This window comes from Cryptosporidium muris, genomic scaffold (assembly GCF_000006515.1).
Source record: "Cryptosporidium muris RN66 scf_1106632373407 genomic scaffold, whole genome shotgun sequence".
Classification (NCBI taxonomy): domain Eukaryota; phylum Apicomplexa; class Conoidasida; order Eucoccidiorida; family Cryptosporidiidae; genus Cryptosporidium; species Cryptosporidium muris.
The window spans coordinates 76,271-96,796 of record NW_002196572.1 but is presented as its reverse complement, the minus strand read 5'-3'; the positions used below and the strand labels follow the sequence as shown (position 1 = coordinate 96,796).

The following is a 20,526-nucleotide window of genomic DNA, read 5'->3' as shown; positions in this document are numbered from 1 at the left end:
ATAATTATTTCTAGAAAGGTATTTTGGTTTTTTCCTTTTCTTTATTCTTTTAGTAATTGATAATATAATTTGTTTTAACTTTTATTCTTTAAAGGGAAAAGGAATCTTTTAATTTTTGTAAGTATATAGGTAAATGCATGCATTTATTTATTAACCTTTTTGCGGATTATATACTCAATTTTTTAAAATTTCCGCGGTATTAATCATGTCTGTCTTGGATCCAGAAATACATTTCTAAATAAGAGAATATTGTGATTATTCTTTTATTTATGTTAAAAATAAGCAAATGAGGTATTATTATGAATTTTCAATACGAAGATATACTTGGATATTTATATTATTTGTAATTTTGGACATATCTATAGCAGATTCTTATAATTCCACATTGTTTAATGATATATATACTCCTTTAAATGCACATAGATGGAAAACTTGTAGCCTTCCAGAAATAAATTGGAGACATTTATCAATTGAACAGAAAAGTAGGTCTAGTGAGGAGTTGCATCATATTACAAAAGTGAAAGGAGATGAATTTGATATTCTGATTATGACTCTAGAGGCTAGATTAAGTAAGTATCAGGAAGAAAATAAAAATATATATGACTTAAATGAAAAATTGAAGAACAAATTATCAAATTTTAGGAATTTATATTTACAACCAGAAATTCAAAGTATTTTAGGACCAGGTTTAATGGAATTAAATAAAACAAGATATTTATTAAATTATGCTTGTTCATTACTAAATTCTGAAATTGAAAACTCATTCATAAATGATGCTAATAGTAACAAAAGTATAGTTGAAATATTACAAACACCCATTAATGATTTAATTCTGGATTTGGGAACTACTAGTTACATTCCTACAAAAATTGCAAAGGGATATAGATTACTAGCTGCTTATAGAGAAAGATCGAATGTAATTAGTGATATTTTATCAGAAATAGATGAGAATATAACTAATTTAAATGTATTGGTGTCTGTTTGGGATATGATAATTAGTGAAATTGACCTATTAATTCAAAATCACTTTAATCCAATATTAGATGATGAAAAATATAATTGTCAAATTAATAAGGATAAATCAGAACGAAATCGCCGTTGTCCAACATCTAGTTATGATATGCAAAGTGAGATTATAAATTTAAATAAAAAAATAAAAAAGAGTTTAATTGATATTTATGAGGATGGTAAAGGTATATTGATTAAAGTATTATCATTTGAAAAAATAGATTTAGATTCACTTTGTATTAAGGAATATGAAATATTATGGAAAACAGAATTTTTACCTTCTATAAATAGAATAATGACTACGTCCTTTCCAAAATATTTAGAGGAATTTGAAACAATAGTAACAATTGATAAAAGTGATCCAATAAAAGAAGCATTAAGTTTGAAGACTACAATAGAATCATATAATAAAATATTAAATGAAACTTCAAATAGGATTGTTGAAAATTGGTCAATCTTAAAATATATAACAAGTACTAATAAAATTAGTGATTTGAAAGTAATTAATATTAACGAAGACTATGATACTTTATATGATAGTATAAGTGCAACAATAAAAGATATTATTGTAAATATGACTTATATAGATCAAAATTTAGATAAACATATAGATAATTTTAAAGAAGATGATAATGGTTTTAACATTAATTTATCAATTCAAACTATGGTTTGTTTAAAGAAAATATATGATGATTACGGAACAAATTATCCATTGAAATTTGATACCCATATAAATAATAATCAATGTATTGATTTATTTACAAAATATTTACCAAAAAGTAATCATGATAATGATCCAGTCTCTACCAGACAATATGAATTAGAAAAATTGATATCATTTTTACACCCAAGTTCATTAAAATCTTTTAATAATGAAGATAATATGAAAGAACAGATTTCACCAATAATTTTACTATTAGAAGAGCTACAAAGAGAGATAACTGAAGTAGAATTGGATGAAAATTTCAAACAAAGGCAGTTAAAAAGAAGAAAATATCTAATGGATATTTCAAATAATTTTGATATATCTAGGGAATTATTTGATCAGAATTTACGTGATGTAAGATATTATTTAGAGAAAAATGTTCAGTTATCATTCAAGAAAGTCGAAGAATATGCAAATCAAGTTGAATCTATCATTAATGAATATATAGTTAAGATAACTGAAACATATGATCATATAAGTAATGCATTTAATGATACTTATAAGGATATTATTATTTTACTAAATGAAATGGAAATAAATAACCAAAATATGCCGATTCCATTTTCATATGTCCCTATATTAGAAAAGTTACAATATCAGATAGATGATATTATCACAAGAATAAATATAATAGAGGATCGTACAAGCAGGATTAATTTGATCAGTTTGGTTCAGGATCTTAAAACTAATTTTACAAATTTGAAAAATAGTGAACTTGAGTTCCAACTGCTTTGTTCAAATGTTTCATCATTGTTATATGATCAAAGTACCTATCCACTTCAAATTATACTTGCTCAAACTGACATATACTCAAATAATTGTCAAAATTTAGAATTAGGTCATCAAAATCTTAATTCAAAAAACAGTGAAGTTCAGTCTATTAATTCCAACAATGAATTCCAGTATAATAAATTAGATATTCAGTTACTAAGAGCAAAATATAAAGATATTCTTAAAAATATAGGAATTATGATAAGTAAATATCAGCTTGGAAAAAAAATGTATACTGAACTCCAACTATTTGAAGGTTCTCTTGTTAATAATATTAAGTCAATTGAAAAGATTATTGATGAAAATAGTAAATTTGAAGATATACCACAAGATATGAAACTTAAAATACAAAAATATAGAAAATTATCTACAAAAATATTAACATCTCTTATTAATCTTCAAACAAGGCAGTATATATCAGATAATGAAATACTAAAAAATATTGTATTTATTTTAGATAATGTTATATCAAAATATACTCAACAAGTTAAACAATTCAAAGTTGAAAATCAGCTTAATAAATCTCATTCATTTAAAAAACTTATAAAGAGAGTTTTTAAATTTGAAAAGTATATAAAAGCAAAAAGATATTATAAAAAAATGAAAAGATTATCAGAACTTATATTAGATGAAAGAAATAGGAAAGTAAAATATATTAATTATAATGAAGAACAGTTAGATATTATGAATAAAAAAGTACAACAAATTATAAATGATCTTCTGTGTAATGATTCTCAACTTTTATTAAATCATCCAGATTCTACTAAAAATATTTTAACTATTGATAGTAATCATGTAAACAATACAGTAAGTTCTATATTTACAAAATTATATGATATTATATATAGATCTACAGAAATTGAATATATTAAATCACCACGTCATATTTTACAATTATTAAAATCATTGGAAGATATCTCAATTCAATATACCCAGTTATTTAAAAAAATTGAATTATATAGAAATCAATCTATTAGATTATATACTGAACAACAACAAACTTTAAATGATATTAAATATTTAATTAAAAATATTATTGTAGCAACAAACATTGTTAAAATATATAAAAAACTTCCAAGCAAGTTTCTTAAATATATATCAAATAAATCTCCAGATTATTTAGAATTTATTAACCAAGTTAATATAAGAGGATGGAATATAAATCAAGCTGCAAAAAGACTACCAGAATCTAATTTATTGTATGCTAGTAGAAAATATATACAGAATATTAAAGAATATGAACAATTTCAAGAAATTATCCAGGCAGAAATAGACAAATTGAATATTCCTATTATAGAATTAACAAACCGAGATAAAATCATTTTAATTATAGTTCCAGAGCAAATCCTCAGAAATTTGGAATATAATTTAGAAACTCAGCAAATTGCACTAATTAATAATGAGATGAACAGAACATTACAACCAAATTATACCTCAATACATGAGTTATTAAAGGATTTAATTCAGAAAAGGTCTAAGTATATTACACAGATGACAAGGCAAGAGTTAATAGTAAAAGAAGGTAATTGCATGGAAGAAAAATGAATAAATATGTTAGTTTAATTAGATGGAAATATATTAATAGGAAAAAATTACCACTCGAATATAAAAATAAAGTGTATATTACCAGATTTAATCCTCAAAATATAAATATGGCGCAAAAAAACCCGCTTACCCCCCTCCCCCCTACTGAAAATCTACTATTGTGGGTATGGCTGAAACTTCCGTTATAACTTCTTTTTTTGTCGTTAAATAGAAAAAGAAAAAAAGAGGAGAAAACATAGAGGAAAGTAGACAAAGTAAGAGGTATTTTACAGAAAGAAAGTAGAGTATTTATAACTCGAAAATATTAATTGATATATATAGATTTGTGTGTATATCTACGAAGGAGATAAATCTAGGCCAACTGTGGGATTTTGTATAGAATAATTATTAAATTTAGATAATACCTTTCCTAATACTGACATAAACAAGAGACAGAAAGTGAGCAAGCTGAAGACTAAGTATTTGATAAATATTATAATTAATTGGATATAAGTCGACTTTAGAAACTAGTACCGAGATTGAACCAATAACAATGCATAGAAACGTAATTGTAGGCTCTGGACCAGTTATTGGAATTAAATATAATGAGGGAGTAATGTTAGTAGCAAGCACATTAGCTTGTTATGGATCATCTAAAATGTTCGGAGGTATATCTCGTTTTCACGTAATTGGTGCAAAGTCCAGTGATAACAAGAATGGAATAGATGCAAATATGATAAGTAATGATGATATTGCATTAATAGAGAAAATTTCAAGTGTAGATTTAAATGACAAAGTGGAATTTTATCCAAATGCTTATACTGTTATTTCTTCCACTGGTGAATATAGTGATTTCCAATATCTGATTGAACAAGTTGAAGAAAAGTCTTTGAATGATTTTTATAATAATACATTAAAAGGTCCGAAGGAATATTCAAATTTTATTAGCAATTTACATTATGAAAAGAGAAATAAGATGAAGCCATTATATAATCAAATAGTTATTGCTGGTTTACAGAAGAATATTTCTAGTGAATTTGAATCTTATTTAAGTATTGTTGATCAGTTTGGGACTTTATTTTTTGATGATTATGTAGGAAGTGGTTCATCTGGATATTATGGTGTTTCATTGATTAGACAGAAATATGTACCGGGGATAAGCAAAGATCAAGCAAAGTCTTTACTAGAAGAATGTATGAGAAATATCTTTTATTTGGAATGTACAGGATCACGTATGTTACAATTTGTTACTATAACATTAAAGGGTACTACAATATATCCAGCATATCCAGTTGAGACTACTTGGAAATATGAAAACTATATGAAGCCACAATATGATAGACATGATTATGTTGGCTTTTGATAAGTTTTATATACATGATTAAAAAAATTTAAGATATTTTTTAGATTAATGACTAGTGAACTTAGTAAGAACAATATTGTAGATTTCTTTTTTTCCAAAAGTTATAAACTAATGAGGATTATATTGTGAAGTATTATGTATTATTAGCTGTGTGGTTTTTTTTTCTTTTGGCTCTAAATACTTTTAAATAAAATCCTACCAAAAGTAAAATTAAGTATTATAGTAATAAGGAATTACTAGAGTACCCTTAAAATTTCTTGACTATGGGTTGAATGTAATTTACAAATATAATTCAGTAGTTATTAGCATGGGATAATATTGTGTTAAATTCTCATGTAATATATTATAAAATTTAATAGGATATTTAAGAACTTAATATTTAAACTATCTGGAATTTATTTAGCTACTTTATTAACTAATCACTTCTTATTTAGTCTAGTGCAAATTTACTTTACATATACACGAAATCTAATATGTAGCTAACTAAAATAAGTATGTACATTCTGGAAATTGTTTGTAATCTGTTAAGAAATATATATTGTTCATTAATTGATCCAAGTATTTTTGTTTTTTTAATATTTATGGATTATAAGATATTTCAATTAACAAGGAAAATTGAGTTTACTATTGCTATAGCTTTCATTTAATTACAATATTCTCAATATATAATTGTGTTGTATTTTTCGAATAATTTAGATATAAACATTTGAGTAAATTAATCACTTCGTTCTATAATATTATATAATTAATTATACTGAATATATACTCCTTTAGTTAATTTAAACAATCCATTTAACATAGAATGAAATTCCCTAAATATAAGACAATTTTATATCGTAATACCTCTAATAAAGACTTTTCCTTCGAATCTAATATAATCTTTGGAATTAATGTCAGTAAATTAAAAAAAAAAAAAAAAAAGCAATTGATTTGTCTCAGTTGATATTGAAATAATAAAAGGGAATTTTGTAATAGTGTTAAATAATTATATCTAAGATATTTTAGGTAATATGAATTATTTTTAAATAAGAAACACAAAAAGATATATAGTAAATATTATGTTTAGCAGATAAAATACAAATTAAAACACTCAAAAAGAAATAATTTAATAATTTATATCACTCCTGAACATAACAAAGACTCACTTTCCCAAAATTCATTTCCTAATTTAGACTTTCCTTCAATCTATCTGCAACAAAGTCCCAATTAACAAGTTCGAAAAAGTTTTCAACATAATCATTACGATTATTTCTGTAGTCAATATAATATGCATGTTCCCAAACATCACATACTAATATTGGTTCTCCTAAGTTCAATCTATAAGGGTTATCACCATCATGGGTTTGTACAACAGCCAATTCACTATTTGATTGTAAAACCAACCACACCCAGCCAGAACCAAAATGACTCGTAGCTGCAGCACTAAATACCTCCCTAAATTTCATGAAAGAACCAAATGCTTCCTGAATCTTATTTATTAGGGTGCAATTTATTGGTTTATTTTCTTTACTTGGAGATCTTAAACATTTCCAATAGAAAGTATGATTCCAAGCTTGAGCTGCATTATTATATATCACACCTGTAGATTTCATAATAATGTCAATTAAATCTTTACTATTTTCAAACTCTGTACCTTTAATCAGCATATTTAATTTATTAATATACCCTGCATGATGTTTGCCATAGTGATAATCAAGTGTTTCTAAAGATATTACTGGTAATAAAGCTGTCTTAGGGTAAGGTAGTGGTGGTAACTCAAATACCATCGTTGAAAAATTTGCTCTTTTTATCAAAAATTGACTTAATAAATACTTTGTTATATATCTAGACATATGTATCCCAATTCCTGCTACCTACCAAAGCAGTATAATAATGGGGGGCTTTATTAATAACATTGAATACACTATTAGTTACTCCTAGTAAGTCATATGTGCCGCCTTAAAGTGATATAATAATGCCTTTTTGTTTTTACTACTCTACCCCCTTTTAATATTTCTAAAATTATATGTAGCCAATAATACCAAATAAGAAAACCTTCACTTATTTTAGTATACTATATACCCGCTAAATTCCCACTAATAAAATATTAATAGTAGTAATATTGTCAGCGCTCTATTCCCGCTCATAATGTAATATTACTACTGCTAATATAGTTTACTAGACACCCCCCCCTACCGAGAGCCGTCTTAGCTTAGATGGCAGAGCATTCGCTTAGTAAGCGAAAGGTCACGGGTTCGATCCCCGTAGATGGCTCCCTGTTTTTAACCCAACAATTAAATTATAAGAAAAAAAGACGTATTAAAATTATCAATTATTATCTATCATCTATATTCACTCCACACTAGTCTTATTATCATATACATATATTTCCAAATAAAATTTTGGGTTCTATTTTAGTTATATCTTGCAATAAACTATCATGAGTATCTCTTAATTTTTCTAAATTTAAATAGAAAATATTACCCGAAATCCTTGAGCATACTGACGATTCTTTATTGTATTTGATATTTCTGCTTAAATTACAAATATCTGTTGAAGGAGTTGTTTCTAAAGTGAAAAAAGTTCCTTTAATAGAGGGACTTAAGATGCTTGGCAATATAATTAGCAGTCCATAGCTAATAGAGTTCTCTTTATCTATATTCATCTCTTTATTTTTAATTATTTTGTAGTCAATCCATAAATCAGATATCTCTGATTTATTTTTTATTTTTAAATTATTCTTTTTGTCTAATGAAACGACTGTTATCATGCAACGACAGGTTAAATTCTTTAATTCAGAAAATTTCAGATTTTCTATAGCTGTAGATAATATTGTTAAATAGATTGGAGGTCAGGTGGAGGTACTTTTTTTCCTGTTGGATATTTCAATGAATACTTATACCAAAGAAGCTAAAAAAAAAAAAGAAAAAAAAGTATAGAATTAATTAAATGTAAAAAATAAAATATATTTAAGACAATTTACACTTTTTACATAAATTGTACTTGTATTCGTATAATCAAATACATTTAAAAAAAACACAAAATAAATGTAAATGTGTTCTTTTTCAATTAGATATACTCACCTGTTCTTCATAAGGTTGATAATTTGGTTGCCAAGGTTTATTTGGACCTGCAAAGTGAACAATTCCATGAGCAGAAGTATTTCTATAGTCATCACGTCCTGCCCAAAAATTATATTGCATTGGTAGTTCATCATATTCTCCATTACAATATAAATTTAAAATTATTTGATCATTAAGACCCCACTTTTCAACAAATTCCATAGCTTTATCAGTAAAGTGATTTTTTCTTAGCTCATTTAAACTTATCAATAATACCCCAGCATTAAATGATTTTGTTCCATTATAAATGATATGAGGGTAAATTTTATCTTTTTTTAGCCACTCATTTATTAAGTCTGCTTTTGTTGATGATCTAGCTACAATACCACATTGACTATTGATATTAATACCAAATAGTTCCCTAAAGAATATTTATAATGTTCTTTGTATCTCTAAAAAATAGTTTATCCCTAATCATGTATAATAACTGCTTAAATCTAATATATCTATTTGTTTGCATGCATGCATAAAGAATTTATTGTAGTGCTAACTTATTTTCCCTCTAAAATAACTTATGTGTTTTTTCTCATCAAAGAACAAAAAAGAAAATGCATGCAAATAGATATAATAGCATTGGTTTAATTGTAAACTTAACTTACCTTAGTGGTGTATTAACTATAACATCCGTATCAAGATAAAGTAACTTATCTATAGACTTGTCAATAATATTTGGAAGGAGGAGCCTACACATTGTGGCCTCCGAGACGTGTTTCAAAGTTCTTGTATATTTCAACTTATAATTAAATGGATAAAATAGTAAAGCAATTTTCTTATCAAATTTGTTCATAGAAAATGATTGTAATATTTTAATATCTTTTTCACTTATATCTGGCATAGTAATAATATGAACGTTGGCTTTTTCATACTCATGTAAATTTTTAAAAATGGAATTTAACAGAGTAGGGAATAATTGGAATACTTCCTTATCAGCTGAAAATGCTATCTGATAAACTTTATCTGGATTAGAAAGTAATAATATGATTTTTTTATGTTTAAATAAATAATCCAAGTTAGTTATCCCAATGACTATAGCATATAATATACATACAAAACTGCATAATAAGATAATTGATAGTTTTTTACTAATTGGTACCATTTGAAAAGTCTTCCATTATAATCAAACTTTATTATTTAAATTATATAAACTCTTTAACCAATATCCAATATATTGAAAATTCTTTTTTTATTTATTGTAAATTTGCATTACCAATTAAATTATATGATCTGTGGGGCTAATCATGACAGGTAGAATTAGATTATGTATCGAGAGGGAAAATCTAAGATAAGATATTTTATATAAAATTGGAAATATACAATAAATTTCAATTATGAATATTTATATATAAATAGAAGTACTAATATATATGTAGAAGTATTATAAAGAGATTTATTTTTAATATTCTTTGTGTTGATCAAAAATAAAGCTGAAGAAATATCTAAATTATTAAGAATTTGTAGAAATATAAAGCTCTGATTAAATTTTAAGATTAATATTAAATTTTTGAAATAAAATCTCAAGGAAAAGTTTATTATTTAATAAAAATATTATAATAAAAAAGAAACTATTTCCAATGAGTGATTGAGATAGCGGGGATTAGTTTAATTTAATTTAAATTAAAGTTAATATTAAAATAGAGATAAAATGGATGAGGAAGTGTCTATAGTTAAGGAAGTTCAAGGAACTCTTAGTGCAGTAATTCTTCAAATGATGAATAATGTAAGTCTTATTATTTATTTCAATCTATTTTTATTTTATTTAAAATCTAAACTTTTTAGGAGACTCGAAAAGTATGCTTTAGTCGTTGCTTTGATGGGAAATTTGGGGATTCGCTAACAAGAAATGATCAAATTTGCCTTGCAAAGTGTATGGATAGGATGTATGAAGCTCATACAATTGTAGGAAAAGCTGTAGCTGAAGTGGCCCAATCATTAAATAATGAGCTATCTTAAATAATGAAAAATAAAATAAAAAAGAGAAATAAAAAACTAATTACTAGATAATATATATAGTAATGTAGTAATTTTTAAAATATGAAATAACTCATTAATAAATTGGGAGAAGTTAATTAAAATAACTTTTTTTTTTTTCTATCTATATTTCGAATTTAACTTGAATTGTCCTTAATAATTATTTAAGTCTAATATTAATAAAGTAAAGATCTTTGCCTTACATTGATCACAAGTACTTCCCTATAAATTTTTATAAGTATTACCTTATAATATTAATAAATAATAAGTTTTACATTACTTAAAATTACAGATCCTTATTTTATATACTTCAACTAAATTGAAATTTTATATACATCTATTCATATATGTAAAATGATCTTTTTACTATTTACATAATGTCGATACTATTGGCATACCTTCTCTAGGTAAAGCTCTTTTGCATTCAACCCATTTTCCCTTTAAAAAGTGATTATTATAATGCTTAGTTACGTTTACAACCGCATCCGAATTCTCAAAAGTAACAAAACCAAAACCTCTTGGACGCCCATTATGCTTATCAGTTATCAGTACTGCATCCTTTATACAACCAAAACGTTGAAAGTAAATTTTAAACTCTTCTAGTGATAGATCAGGAAGACCGCCAACAAATACTTTACTACTAGTTTTAGATAGTTTATCATTCATTTCATTTTCAGTAGTAGAGTTAAGATCCTTATTAATTTCACTAGATATAGCTTTATTTGTGTATATATTCATATTTATTGGTGGAATAACATCACGCGGAGATGCTCTTTTGCAATCTACCACTTTACCAAGTAAGATATGAGGGCTACATATTTGTACAAGATCAACTACGCTGGGATCTTTAAAAGTTACGAAACCAAAACCACGACTTCTTCCACTAATATTGTCATACATTACTATTGCATCTAATATAACTCCATACTGTAAGAAATATTCCAACAGTATCGAAGATGTCACTTGCTGGGGAAGGCCACCAACAAAAATTTTGCCTGACTCAGGGTTCATTAAGTGATATATTTTAATTCTTTTTTTAAGCTGATACTATAATTAATAGCCTTAATAATTTAATTTTTCCACTATATTATTAAGTTTCTTACTATATATTACTTTTTTACTTCTACTTTCCGAGATTTTCATGCAATTATCATGTAATTGTAATTTTACTGCGGTATAACTTTTCCACTTTTCTTTATTATTAATAATATATAATTTATTTTGAATGAGATCAATTTATAGAAGCCAAATTATTCCTGTAATTAATATAATATCTATATATTTGAGCTTTTTCAAAGATTATTTTATTTCTTCAGATTATGATCCAAAAATATTTTGGAGATGTATATAAAAAGTTTACAGTTTTTTTTCCCCCCCCTCTTTCTATTAATATAAGTAATGCGCCATGATAAATTTATATTATAGAAAAGTGACAAAATGTAATTCTGGCGCCAATTGTTACTATTTCTATTTTAAAAATATGGTTTAACTAATGAAACAATATCAAAGCAAAATAAGAAAGGATCTCTTATTATCTACAGGTGAAACTATACAAATATCAGTAGAAAACTTAGGAGATGATGATATAATGGAAGAAAAGTTACAAAATACTTGTGGAAGTAATGCTGGTGCAGGAAGTGATTTTTTCCATATATATAGAAAGCAAAAAGAAGCTGAGAATGAGAGAATCCATAAAATGGAACTCAAACGGAAGGAGGAAAAAGAACAAAAAGAATTTGATGAGCGTAGAAGTGATAGAATCTCAGCTTTTCTAAAATCTACACTAAAAAAGTCGGAAAGTAGAAAAAAAAAGAAATTAAAAAAGTCTAAACAAAAACGAGTAATAGCAGTACCCAAATAATCAACTCATTTTCTATATATATATGTATTTAATACCATAAATGGATTTATCTAATTTAGTCTAATTACTCTATGTAGTAGTGACGATCCTTAATTTTGCCTGCTTGATTAATTGATGCTGTATATCCATATTCATTATTAGTTGTTTGTATCTATTAACAAATTTATTAATCACATATGAAGGAGTAATATCAAAGCAATTTGGAGGGGATTTAAGTAGTAAAGATACATTAGGTACAATACTGTAAAGCCTATCATTATTGTAGGAATTAAGTCTAATTTTCTTAGAGCTTGAAGCTGCTTGTAGGTTATCTTCATAAGATTTATCATTAAAAAGTTCATTAACATCATCTTCATCTTTTTTTTCAGCCCTTACAACTTCATTGTGCTTATCCTTATTTAAGGTATCTAATACTCCACCCATTAATATACATTCCTCTTTAAAGTATCGTTTTTGTTCTTGTAATCTTTGCTGTCTTAATGAATCAGGAGCTAATTCACTTACAGGACATGTAACAAATTGTCTAATAGACATTTCACCAACCAAAATTCTTCTACGTAAATCAGGATTAGATATTCTTTTTAAATTACTTAATAATTCAAATCTCCTTTGCCTTACTATACGTTGATCTTGGCCACTTGTAGTCCTTAGAAAATCCTCCTCTATAAGCCTGCTTAATTCTACTACATCTACATCTTTAAGACAATTTTCATTTACCCCTAATCCTAGCGCATTTATTAATTCACGCTGCATAGAACTCATTTTAATTAAGATTAGACTGGATTGAATTGGTACCAAAATATAACTTCTTAGTGCCAGCTATCTGTAATATTCTTGGGCGCTCAATACATGCCTTAAATTCCATTGTAATATTAGGCGCCGTGGTAGCTGAGATTCTAAATCCCTTTTCTTTTACTTTCGTTATTGTACTTTTCTTGTGTCTTTAGTAGATGAGTGGTAATCTGTGTAAATAAAGAGTCAGATATGAACGTAAATATATTAAGTACTATAATACTAGTAAATTAGTTCCTTATTAATAAGAAGTAATAATATACTATTTAGTCTATTTCAATAGAGAAATCTGCTTTTCTCGCTAAACTTGGATCACTTTCACAACCTCTATTAAAAATAAATATAAATACGATACATATAATGGGAGAGATGGCAAATAGGAGTTTCAATACATTAAATATTAAATAAATCATGTTTAGAAACATATTTGTAGAACACAGAATCTAAACATCAGAACACGTGATGGCGCTGAAGAAGATTGAGAAGACATGTAATTAGAACAAGGTTATGTGGAAGCCTAATTAAATATAAATGATCGCAAATCTACAAACAAGGTCTAAAAAAATAAAAATGAAGGTGCAAAAGTTGGGATATAATTTTGGAATTTGACCTAAGTCTTATCAGATCTTATTTTTAATTACTAAGCTTTAATTATTAATTTATCTATTAATAGGATATTGATTTGTAATATCTGTAATAGGCAAATTATCAGTGATCTGTTTATGATCAATGTTATTTTGAATTGTTTGTTGATTTATATTAATAATAGGTTTACTTATTTCATTTAAAGCCATATTAGGCTTTGATTTGATGACTGGTAGAGCAACATCACTAACTAACATTTCTTCGGCTGTTACACCATACTGGCGTAATTGTCTAGTAAAGTTTCTGATCATTTTCTTTCTATGATCCATAATTACTGGTGGATTCAAAATGAATTCTGCAATACGTCGTCTAAAGCAATCATGACGGTGTTGTCGAAGGCAAAATGGACGAGATACTTGTAAATTGGTTGAATAAACATTAGATTGTAAGTTTTGAGCAGTATAAATTTGATGATCTGTTTGGGATATGTCCTGTGTACTTTCTATTGATTGACTTTGTTCTATATTTAGTTCATTATTTGTAGTACATTTATCTGATTTATTATGTGAATGATATATATTAATAGAATTATTTTCAATAGACTTATTTATATTTGAAGTCTCATATGTATTTGGTGGGGATATATTTGAAATTTTAGATATCTCTGAAGTGAATTGAGAATTATAAGGGATTTCTAAAGATCTCTCCATTCCTATTTTAGTGTGATTACGCCCAATTGAATTTAAACAATTAATTGCAGCTTCTCTAAGTTGTTCTTCACTAAGTCTTGTGAAAGGTATAGTAGGAGTTCTATTAGGTGGTAATCTTTTGCGAATAACAATTCCTGCTGCTGCAAGTTCTTGTTTATAAATTTGTCGTTGTTTTCTTGCTTCTTTAATTGCATCCTCTAAAGAAGGTACGGAAATAACTTCTCCAGATGATCTAGTTCTCTTAGGCGTTCCTACTGGTATATATTTCTTATAAGATTTAGTTTGTATTTTTTTAGGGTTATATTTACCTAAATCTTTAAATTTTGAAATAACTCCATCTTTAATTTTAACTGATTGCAATAAATTCTTATTACTAAAGTGATTCCAATAAGCTTGTAAAATATCGATAGATTGGGTCATATCTGGAGATATTAAAGGAAATCCTTTACTTAATATTTCAATTTGTCCATGATAAAGAGTCCTTTTAATTTTTTCACATCTTTGTAATTTTTCAATAACATCAAGAGCTATACTTAAAGAAGAATGTACTGAAAGTAGTAATTTACCACCTGGGTTAAGCCTAGCTAAATTTAGACCATGTTCAGGGCAATATACTCTTTGGGAAAATTCTGTTAGAGCTGAATATTGTAAATTATGTTGTGATATTTCTCCAGATTTAAATATAACTTGTTCATTATTTACAAATGGAGGAGGTGACCCAGGAGGAATATATAATACCCCAGATGAATTATTTGGGATATCAAGATTTCCATAAGACTTTGAAGATATATTAGAAACATCAGCTATAGTTTCAACTAAACAACCGTGAAGATTAAGACATAAAGCATGGGCCATACGGTTACATCCTGCATAGCTACAAGCTATAATCACTCCAAAACAACTCTTACAAATACAACAAAATATAGCAGGAATATCTATCTGGCTTGTTTCATTCATAATATTTTGTGTTAATATTTTAAATGGAAATTGTTGTACTACTCCTTCAGCATAACTAAATTTCCTAACAAAATACGACTTATTCTTAATTGTAGCATTTCTTTGAAGTTTTACTAGAGATACCATTCCTTGATAATTTGAGATTCCAGTGAATATCTCATTATCTATAGGATAAACTCCTGGTGTATACAAGGCACATGTTATATGTACAAAAGATCTTTTACATTCCTCAAAAGAACTTATATTTTCTTTATAAGTAGATATTTGAGCAATCTTTAATGCGCCTCCTCTCCTTGGGCATAAAATACAAGGTATATTTTCTGATCTAAGTCCAATTTTGCAAATTTGACATACAAAAGATTTAGGTAATAAATTTAGTCCATAACATGTCCAATGTACAGTTATTCCACAACATTTGCATCTAATCAAACCTAAATCTAAAATTTCATCCTTACCCATACAAATAGTATAAGATAAATATTCATTTGAATTAGATGTTATATTTCCACAATCTATAATGTTAGATTTTAAACACACAGAACAAATATTTGGATTGTACTTATCTGGAATTAATGCTGTAGCATAATATTCAGATTTGCTATAAGTACCATCATTTATATTATTTGTAGATGTTTCTAATGGAATTGTTGATTCCCAAGAATTAGAACGAGTTACAGGTCTATTTCTTGAACGTTGTACTGTCCCTTGTGAATTTCTACTTATCTTTTGGCTATATTTACTGCTATATAAATCTGGAAATAAATCACGATTAACATACCTCCTCTTACGTAAATTTGATTGATGAGTAACATCACGCTCAGGTCTTAAATATTGACTATGTTCTATACAATAAGAGTGTATATTAATCATCCTCATACATGTATCTAATAAATTCTCCTTATTATATAAATATTCTAATAGAGAACTACCAGAATTATAGTTGGGTTCTTCATCAATATAAATATATATTCCATTCAACCATGCACATATAGGATGATAAAAAACTTTACAGCATGAGAAACTACATTTAATAAGGCTTGCTGTTGCTTCATTTTGACAAAATGTGCATTGGCTACTATTACATTTAAAATTATTGGTTATTTCATCCTTATTAATAGTATTCAGTTGATCTTCAGTATTACATGTATAATTTGCTACCTTTAATGTTTGTAATAATTCTTCAATATATTGATCCTGTTTTGGTCTCCTATTAATTCTCCAAATATTCCATAAATCTAAATTCAACCAATCTTCACAAGTTACTAAAGGTAAAAGCCAAATAACACAAACTATATGTACCCATTCACCCGGATTAGTAGTTCGTTTAAAAGCACCTCCTCTATGAGAACATAATGAACATTTAATATTACCAGCAGTAAAATTTATTAAATATTGTGTACCTAAGCTCTTCTTTTCTAATTCACAACGATCACATAACCAACCATAGAAATCTAATAATTCATGTGAAGGTATATTTATAGAATAACATGGAGCATGTACAACAATCCCACAACGTACACATTCTACAAATGGACAAATTGTATCTGTTTGTGAACCAAAACAAATACAACAAATATTGGTTAATTCTGTAGAAGTTAAATTAGGTTTATCTTCTATATTAGAAACTTTTATTGATGTAAGATTTGTTATATCTTTCTTATCTTCTTCTGTATCAACTTTTGTATTAGATTGTACAGTTGTATTTGATAATATATTTTTAACTTCTAAGTCTTTATATCCTAGACATATTTGATTTCTTAATTTTGACCAAGAATTTACAACTTTATATCGTTGAATAATATTTGTACATAAAGTTGGAATATTTGCAATTGGTATACTTTTGTCATTTTCTCTTGAAATTTGTTCTTCTATATTATATTTCATAGTTCCTAAAGTTTCCACAATTTCACTATATATTGGAACAAATCTCTCTAAATTTGCCTGAACAAAGTTAAAATCTTCATCAAGTTCAAATATTCTCATTGTATAAGGGTGTAATAAATTACAATATGGTACTGATTCTACTTTTTTATTATCATCTATATCACTAGAATCATATAAAGATTCATCTTTATTTGAATATAACTTTAAAGGATTTGTAGGATCTAGCCACCATAATCCTCCAAGATAAATACAACAAGGAATTTCAGCTAAAGTTTGATAATCAGGACGTATAGCTATCTTATGATTTGAATCCCCAATATATTTACATCCATTAAAAGTTTCAGTAATCTTCTGAGATAAAACAAAATCAATCCACCAATATATAGGATCATAAGTATGATAAGAATCCCACATATTGTCAACCAATAAATCTGTACTGTTTATAGAATTTAAATTATCAAATACACTAAATTTAACTTCTTGTTTAATTTTATCCACATCAATAATATCAGACTTTGGAACTTCTGGATATGTAAAAAAATGGTTTAAATCTATTGGATATCCTAAATAATTTGATACTATTGTTTGAAATTCTTCTGATTTTTTCTTAATAACATCATTTACATTAATATATTTTGGATATTGTTCTATATCCCTTACCATACTAAATAGGATTCTTTTATGTATTGAATCATAATTATAATATACATTTTCTAAAAATTTGCAGATATAATAATATTGATAATATGATAATTCTATAAAACAATGAAGATCCCAATTAGAATATAATTCTGTAATATTCTTATTAGAATCAAATTCTAATAATTCATCTGAAGAATTTAAATTTAATATATTTAAAGAAGATTCTAATTTAATGGAATTTTCTGATTCTATTTGTTTAAATTGTTCTATTGGTAATTTAGAATCAAAAATTACCATAGAGATAGAATGAGGAAGCTTAAATAATACAATCCAAGGTTTAAGAATCTCTGAATTAGATTTTATATTATTTGACCTACCCTTAATTATATATCTAGATATCAAATCCAAAATATATTCCATATTACAATTAGGTAAATATAATGGTGGTAAAGAAAGTTTTTTTAATGTTAGATAAGGATATGATTCTCCTATTGGACCCCAAGGGAATTCAGATCTTAATAGCTCTTCTACATATGATATTTCAGTTAAAGCTATTTTTCTTTGTACATTAGATATTGGTAATGTATTCATTATTTTCTCTTTGTTCTTACCAATAGGAATTAGACGAAAATATGAATCAAATTTACTCCAACTAATTTTTGCTAATCTTGATGATCCTATAACTTTAGTACTTTGAGAATTCTCATTAATAAAGGTAACAGATGTTATTTCATTATCTATTTCTTGACTAATAGATTTAGAATTCATCTTATCTTTATTTAATATATCCAAAGTTTTATTAGATACTATATTTCCTTTCTTATTTTTTGCATGTATCTTAGTCAATTTTTTCTTTTTCTTCATATTTGTACTACTTAAATATTCATTATTATGTATATTCTTAGTACTTGGTGTAGTATTTAATATATCTGTTGTTAAATTAAGTACCTCATTATCTACTATCTGCTTCCTCATAGATCTAGTAACTCTACGTTTCTCTGATACCATCTTCCTATTCTGTAACTGGGGATTATTCGCTTGTAACTCGGATATCTTAGTACTTTTTGTACCTCTTACTTCACTTACAAAATTTTCCATTTAATTAGGAATCAAATTCGACTAAATCCCCTTTCAGATTGATTATTTATCTAAATAAAATAATCTAACATAACAAAAACCGGAAATTCTTCGCATTATCCAAAAATATTACTAAATAAATACTAGTGAAAACTTGACTATTCCCTATTATCGGTACTTTCCTCGACACCTATTCACCGCCTTATTATAATAGGCGCTCAAATTCTTCTTATTTTATTAATTGATAAAAATAAAAATTATTGTCAAAATAGACTAAATGTCAGAAAATAGATCTCATTGTTTATTAATAGCAGGTAAGTTATAAACTATTCATAATGTTTTATATTATCTTATTATAATTTATAATTAGGTACATATGATGGATATATCGTTGGATTAGAAATTAAAAATAATCAAGAATTACAACAAAATAATATCCCAAATTTGTATTTACATCCAATATTTGCATTTAAAGCTCATTCAGTAAGTTTTAATATCTTTACATTTGGAATATTATTTATTATTTTTTTTCAATTATAGTCAAGTATCCGTGATATTTCTGCGAATGAACATTTTTTACTAACTGCTAGTTCTGATGAAACTATGAGAATATATAATTTAATTACAAGATGTGATTCTGGAATATTAACTAAACATCAAGGAAATATTAATAAAATTATCTTAAGTCCAAAATCAAAATATATGATATCTTGTGGTGAAGATAAGCTTATATGTCTATGGAATTGTATAAATTGGCAACCTTTATTAGAATTATCAGAAATCCATAAATTTAATCCTATATCTGTTGATTTTCATCCATCAATGAGATTAGCTTTAAGTATTGATCAATATGGGACTATATGTCTAATTGATTTAATTAAAGGATGTTGTAGTTTAACAACTACAGCTCATATATTAGGTCCGAATATCCCAAACATAACTCATAAAAGTAAATATGGATTTATAAATAAAATCAATTTTAATCGAGATGGTTATTTATATGCAATTATTTCACAATTTAATATTATAGTATATAGTTTAACTGAATGTAATAAATATGTTAATTTATTTGTTATCCCATCAAAATTAACTATAACTGCCTTCTCTTGGATTTCAAATAATTTTATAATTGTTGGATTTTCAGATGGATCTATTAAATTCTTTTATGTAACATTGAATGAATTTTTAGAAATTAAAATAATATTTAATTATTCTAAATTTGAAAATAATAAACAAAATCTTCATAGAATTAAGGGTATTATCCCTATATATGTAGCAGAGAACATAATATATAATGGATTTCTTGGAATTTGTGATTCTAATGGATTATTTATATTATTTTCATATATAATAGATCAAGATTATCCTCATTTTATTTTAAATTTAAAATGTTGTGATTCTTATAATTTTGATACTAGAATTACTTGCTCATGTATTAGTTCTAATTATTTGAATATAATCTATGAAAATAAAAAAAAAAAGATTAAAAATAAAAATATTAAAAAGAAGGAAGATTAAAAAAGATTAAATTTATTATTTAAGATATTAAATAATAAATTTAAATATTTTGTATATTA

General features: G+C 25.9%; 10 protein-coding genes and 1 non-coding gene across 11 annotated transcripts, besides 28 other annotated features; 6 read left to right on the top strand and 5 right to left on the bottom strand.

Annotated features, from left to right (window-relative positions):
* Window positions 1-286: 286 nt before the first annotated feature.
* CMU_015950 (uncharacterized protein) lies at window positions 287-4,030 on the top strand (the record flags this gene model as incomplete). Its single annotated transcript, XM_002140160.1, has 1 exon — window positions 287-4,030. One exon carries the CDS (start codon window positions 287-289, stop codon window positions 4,028-4,030), a length of 3,744 nt encoding a protein of 1,247 aa, XP_002140196.1.
* Window positions 1,133-1,161: a sequence feature (AT_rich).
* Window positions 3,487-3,523: a sequence feature (AT_rich).
* Window positions 4,031-4,562: 532 nt separating the features above from the next.
* Window positions 4,563-5,372, top strand: CMU_015940 (proteasome subunit beta type 4 precursor, putative; the record flags this gene model as incomplete). The annotated part of the gene is made up of 1 exon (XM_002140159.1): window positions 4,563-5,372. One exon carries the CDS (start codon window positions 4,563-4,565, stop codon window positions 5,370-5,372), a length of 810 nt encoding a protein of 269 aa, XP_002140195.1.
* Window positions 5,373-5,708: 336 nt separating this feature from the next.
* Window positions 5,709-5,730: a sequence feature (AT_rich).
* A 372-nt stretch (window positions 5,731-6,102) lies between these two features.
* Window positions 6,103-6,126: a sequence feature (AT_rich).
* Window positions 6,127-6,269: 143 nt separating this feature from the next.
* Window positions 6,270-6,293: a sequence feature (AT_rich).
* A 177-nt stretch (window positions 6,294-6,470) lies between these two features.
* Window positions 6,471-6,491: a sequence feature (AT_rich).
* A 44-nt stretch (window positions 6,492-6,535) lies between these two features.
* CMU_015930 (superoxide dismutase, putative) lies at window positions 6,536-7,204 on the bottom strand (the record flags this gene model as incomplete). Its single annotated transcript, XM_002140158.1, has 1 exon — window positions 6,536-7,204. The coding sequence occupies one exon, from the start codon at window positions 7,202-7,204 to the stop codon at window positions 6,536-6,538; it is 669 nt and encodes a 222-aa protein (XP_002140194.1).
* A 348-nt stretch (window positions 7,205-7,552) lies between these two features.
* Window positions 7,553-7,625, top strand: CMU_015920. The gene has a single exon. It is a non-coding gene; the product is annotated as a tRNA-Thr (tRNA).
* Window positions 7,626-8,066: 441 nt separating this feature from the next.
* Window positions 8,067-8,091: a sequence feature (AT_rich).
* A 171-nt stretch (window positions 8,092-8,262) lies between these two features.
* Window positions 8,263-8,324: a sequence feature (AT_rich).
* Window positions 8,325-8,416: 92 nt separating this feature from the next.
* On the bottom strand, window positions 8,417-9,569 carry CMU_015910 (glycosyl transferase family 8 protein, putative; the record flags this gene model as incomplete). Its single annotated transcript, XM_002140157.1, has 2 exons — window positions 8,417-8,834; window positions 9,073-9,569. 2 exons carry the CDS (start codon window positions 9,567-9,569, stop codon window positions 8,417-8,419), a joined length of 915 nt encoding a protein of 304 aa, XP_002140193.1.
* Window positions 8,581-8,601: a sequence feature (AT_rich).
* Window positions 9,444-9,478: a sequence feature (AT_rich).
* A 27-nt stretch (window positions 9,570-9,596) lies between the features above and the next one.
* Window positions 9,597-9,618: a sequence feature (AT_rich).
* A 142-nt stretch (window positions 9,619-9,760) lies between these two features.
* Window positions 9,761-9,822: a sequence feature (AT_rich).
* Window positions 9,823-9,946: 124 nt separating this feature from the next.
* Window positions 9,947-10,031: a sequence feature (AT_rich).
* Window positions 10,032-10,071: 40 nt separating this feature from the next.
* Window positions 10,072-10,107: a sequence feature (AT_rich).
* An 8-nt stretch (window positions 10,108-10,115) lies between these two features.
* CMU_015900 (Tim10/DDP zinc finger domain-containing protein) lies at window positions 10,116-10,423 on the top strand (the record flags this gene model as incomplete). Its single annotated transcript, XM_002140156.1, has 2 exons — window positions 10,116-10,190; window positions 10,250-10,423. The coding sequence occupies 2 exons, from the start codon at window positions 10,116-10,118 to the stop codon at window positions 10,421-10,423; spliced, it is 249 nt and encodes an 82-aa protein (XP_002140192.1).
* Window positions 10,198-10,236: a sequence feature (AT_rich).
* Window positions 10,420-10,506: a sequence feature (AT_rich).
* Window positions 10,507-10,664: 158 nt separating this feature from the next.
* Window positions 10,665-10,709: a sequence feature (AT_rich).
* Window positions 10,710-10,807: 98 nt separating this feature from the next.
* CMU_015890 (RNA recognition motif. family protein) lies at window positions 10,808-11,452 on the bottom strand (the record flags this gene model as incomplete). Its single annotated transcript, XM_002140155.1, has 1 exon — window positions 10,808-11,452. The coding sequence occupies one exon, from the start codon at window positions 11,450-11,452 to the stop codon at window positions 10,808-10,810; it is 645 nt and encodes a 214-aa protein (XP_002140191.1).
* Window positions 11,453-11,635: 183 nt separating this feature from the next.
* Window positions 11,636-11,664: a sequence feature (AT_rich).
* Window positions 11,665-11,933: 269 nt separating this feature from the next.
* CMU_015880 (uncharacterized protein) lies at window positions 11,934-12,302 on the top strand (the record flags this gene model as incomplete). Its single annotated transcript, XM_002140154.1, has 1 exon — window positions 11,934-12,302. The coding sequence occupies one exon, from the start codon at window positions 11,934-11,936 to the stop codon at window positions 12,300-12,302; it is 369 nt and encodes a 122-aa protein (XP_002140190.1).
* Window positions 12,303-12,371: 69 nt separating this feature from the next.
* On the bottom strand, window positions 12,372-13,064 carry CMU_015870 (transcription factor S-II domain-containing protein; the record flags this gene model as incomplete). The annotated part of the gene is made up of 1 exon (XM_002140153.1): window positions 12,372-13,064. One exon carries the CDS (start codon window positions 13,062-13,064, stop codon window positions 12,372-12,374), a length of 693 nt encoding a protein of 230 aa, XP_002140189.1.
* A 358-nt stretch (window positions 13,065-13,422) lies between these two features.
* Window positions 13,423-13,443: a sequence feature (AT_rich).
* Window positions 13,444-13,753: 310 nt separating this feature from the next.
* CMU_015860 (uncharacterized protein) lies at window positions 13,754-18,970 on the bottom strand (the record flags this gene model as incomplete). The annotated part of the gene is made up of 1 exon (XM_002140152.1): window positions 13,754-18,970. The coding sequence occupies one exon, from the start codon at window positions 18,968-18,970 to the stop codon at window positions 13,754-13,756; it is 5,217 nt and encodes a 1,738-aa protein (XP_002140188.1).
* Window positions 18,067-18,089: a sequence feature (AT_rich).
* A 208-nt stretch (window positions 18,971-19,178) lies between the features above and the next one.
* Window positions 19,179-19,211: a sequence feature (AT_rich).
* Window positions 19,212-19,226: 15 nt separating this feature from the next.
* CMU_015850 (uncharacterized protein) lies at window positions 19,227-20,467 on the top strand (the record flags this gene model as incomplete). The annotated part of the gene is made up of 3 exons (XM_002140151.1): window positions 19,227-19,263; window positions 19,320-19,432; window positions 19,490-20,467. The coding sequence occupies 3 exons, from the start codon at window positions 19,227-19,229 to the stop codon at window positions 20,465-20,467; spliced, it is 1,128 nt and encodes a 375-aa protein (XP_002140187.1).
* Window positions 19,288-19,318: a sequence feature (AT_rich).
* Window positions 19,459-19,488: a sequence feature (AT_rich).
* Window positions 20,130-20,182: a sequence feature (AT_rich).
* Window positions 20,275-20,302: a sequence feature (AT_rich).
* Window positions 20,319-20,339: a sequence feature (AT_rich).
* Window positions 20,412-20,478: a sequence feature (T-rich).
* Window positions 20,479-20,526: part of a sequence feature (AT_rich) that runs on past the window's edge.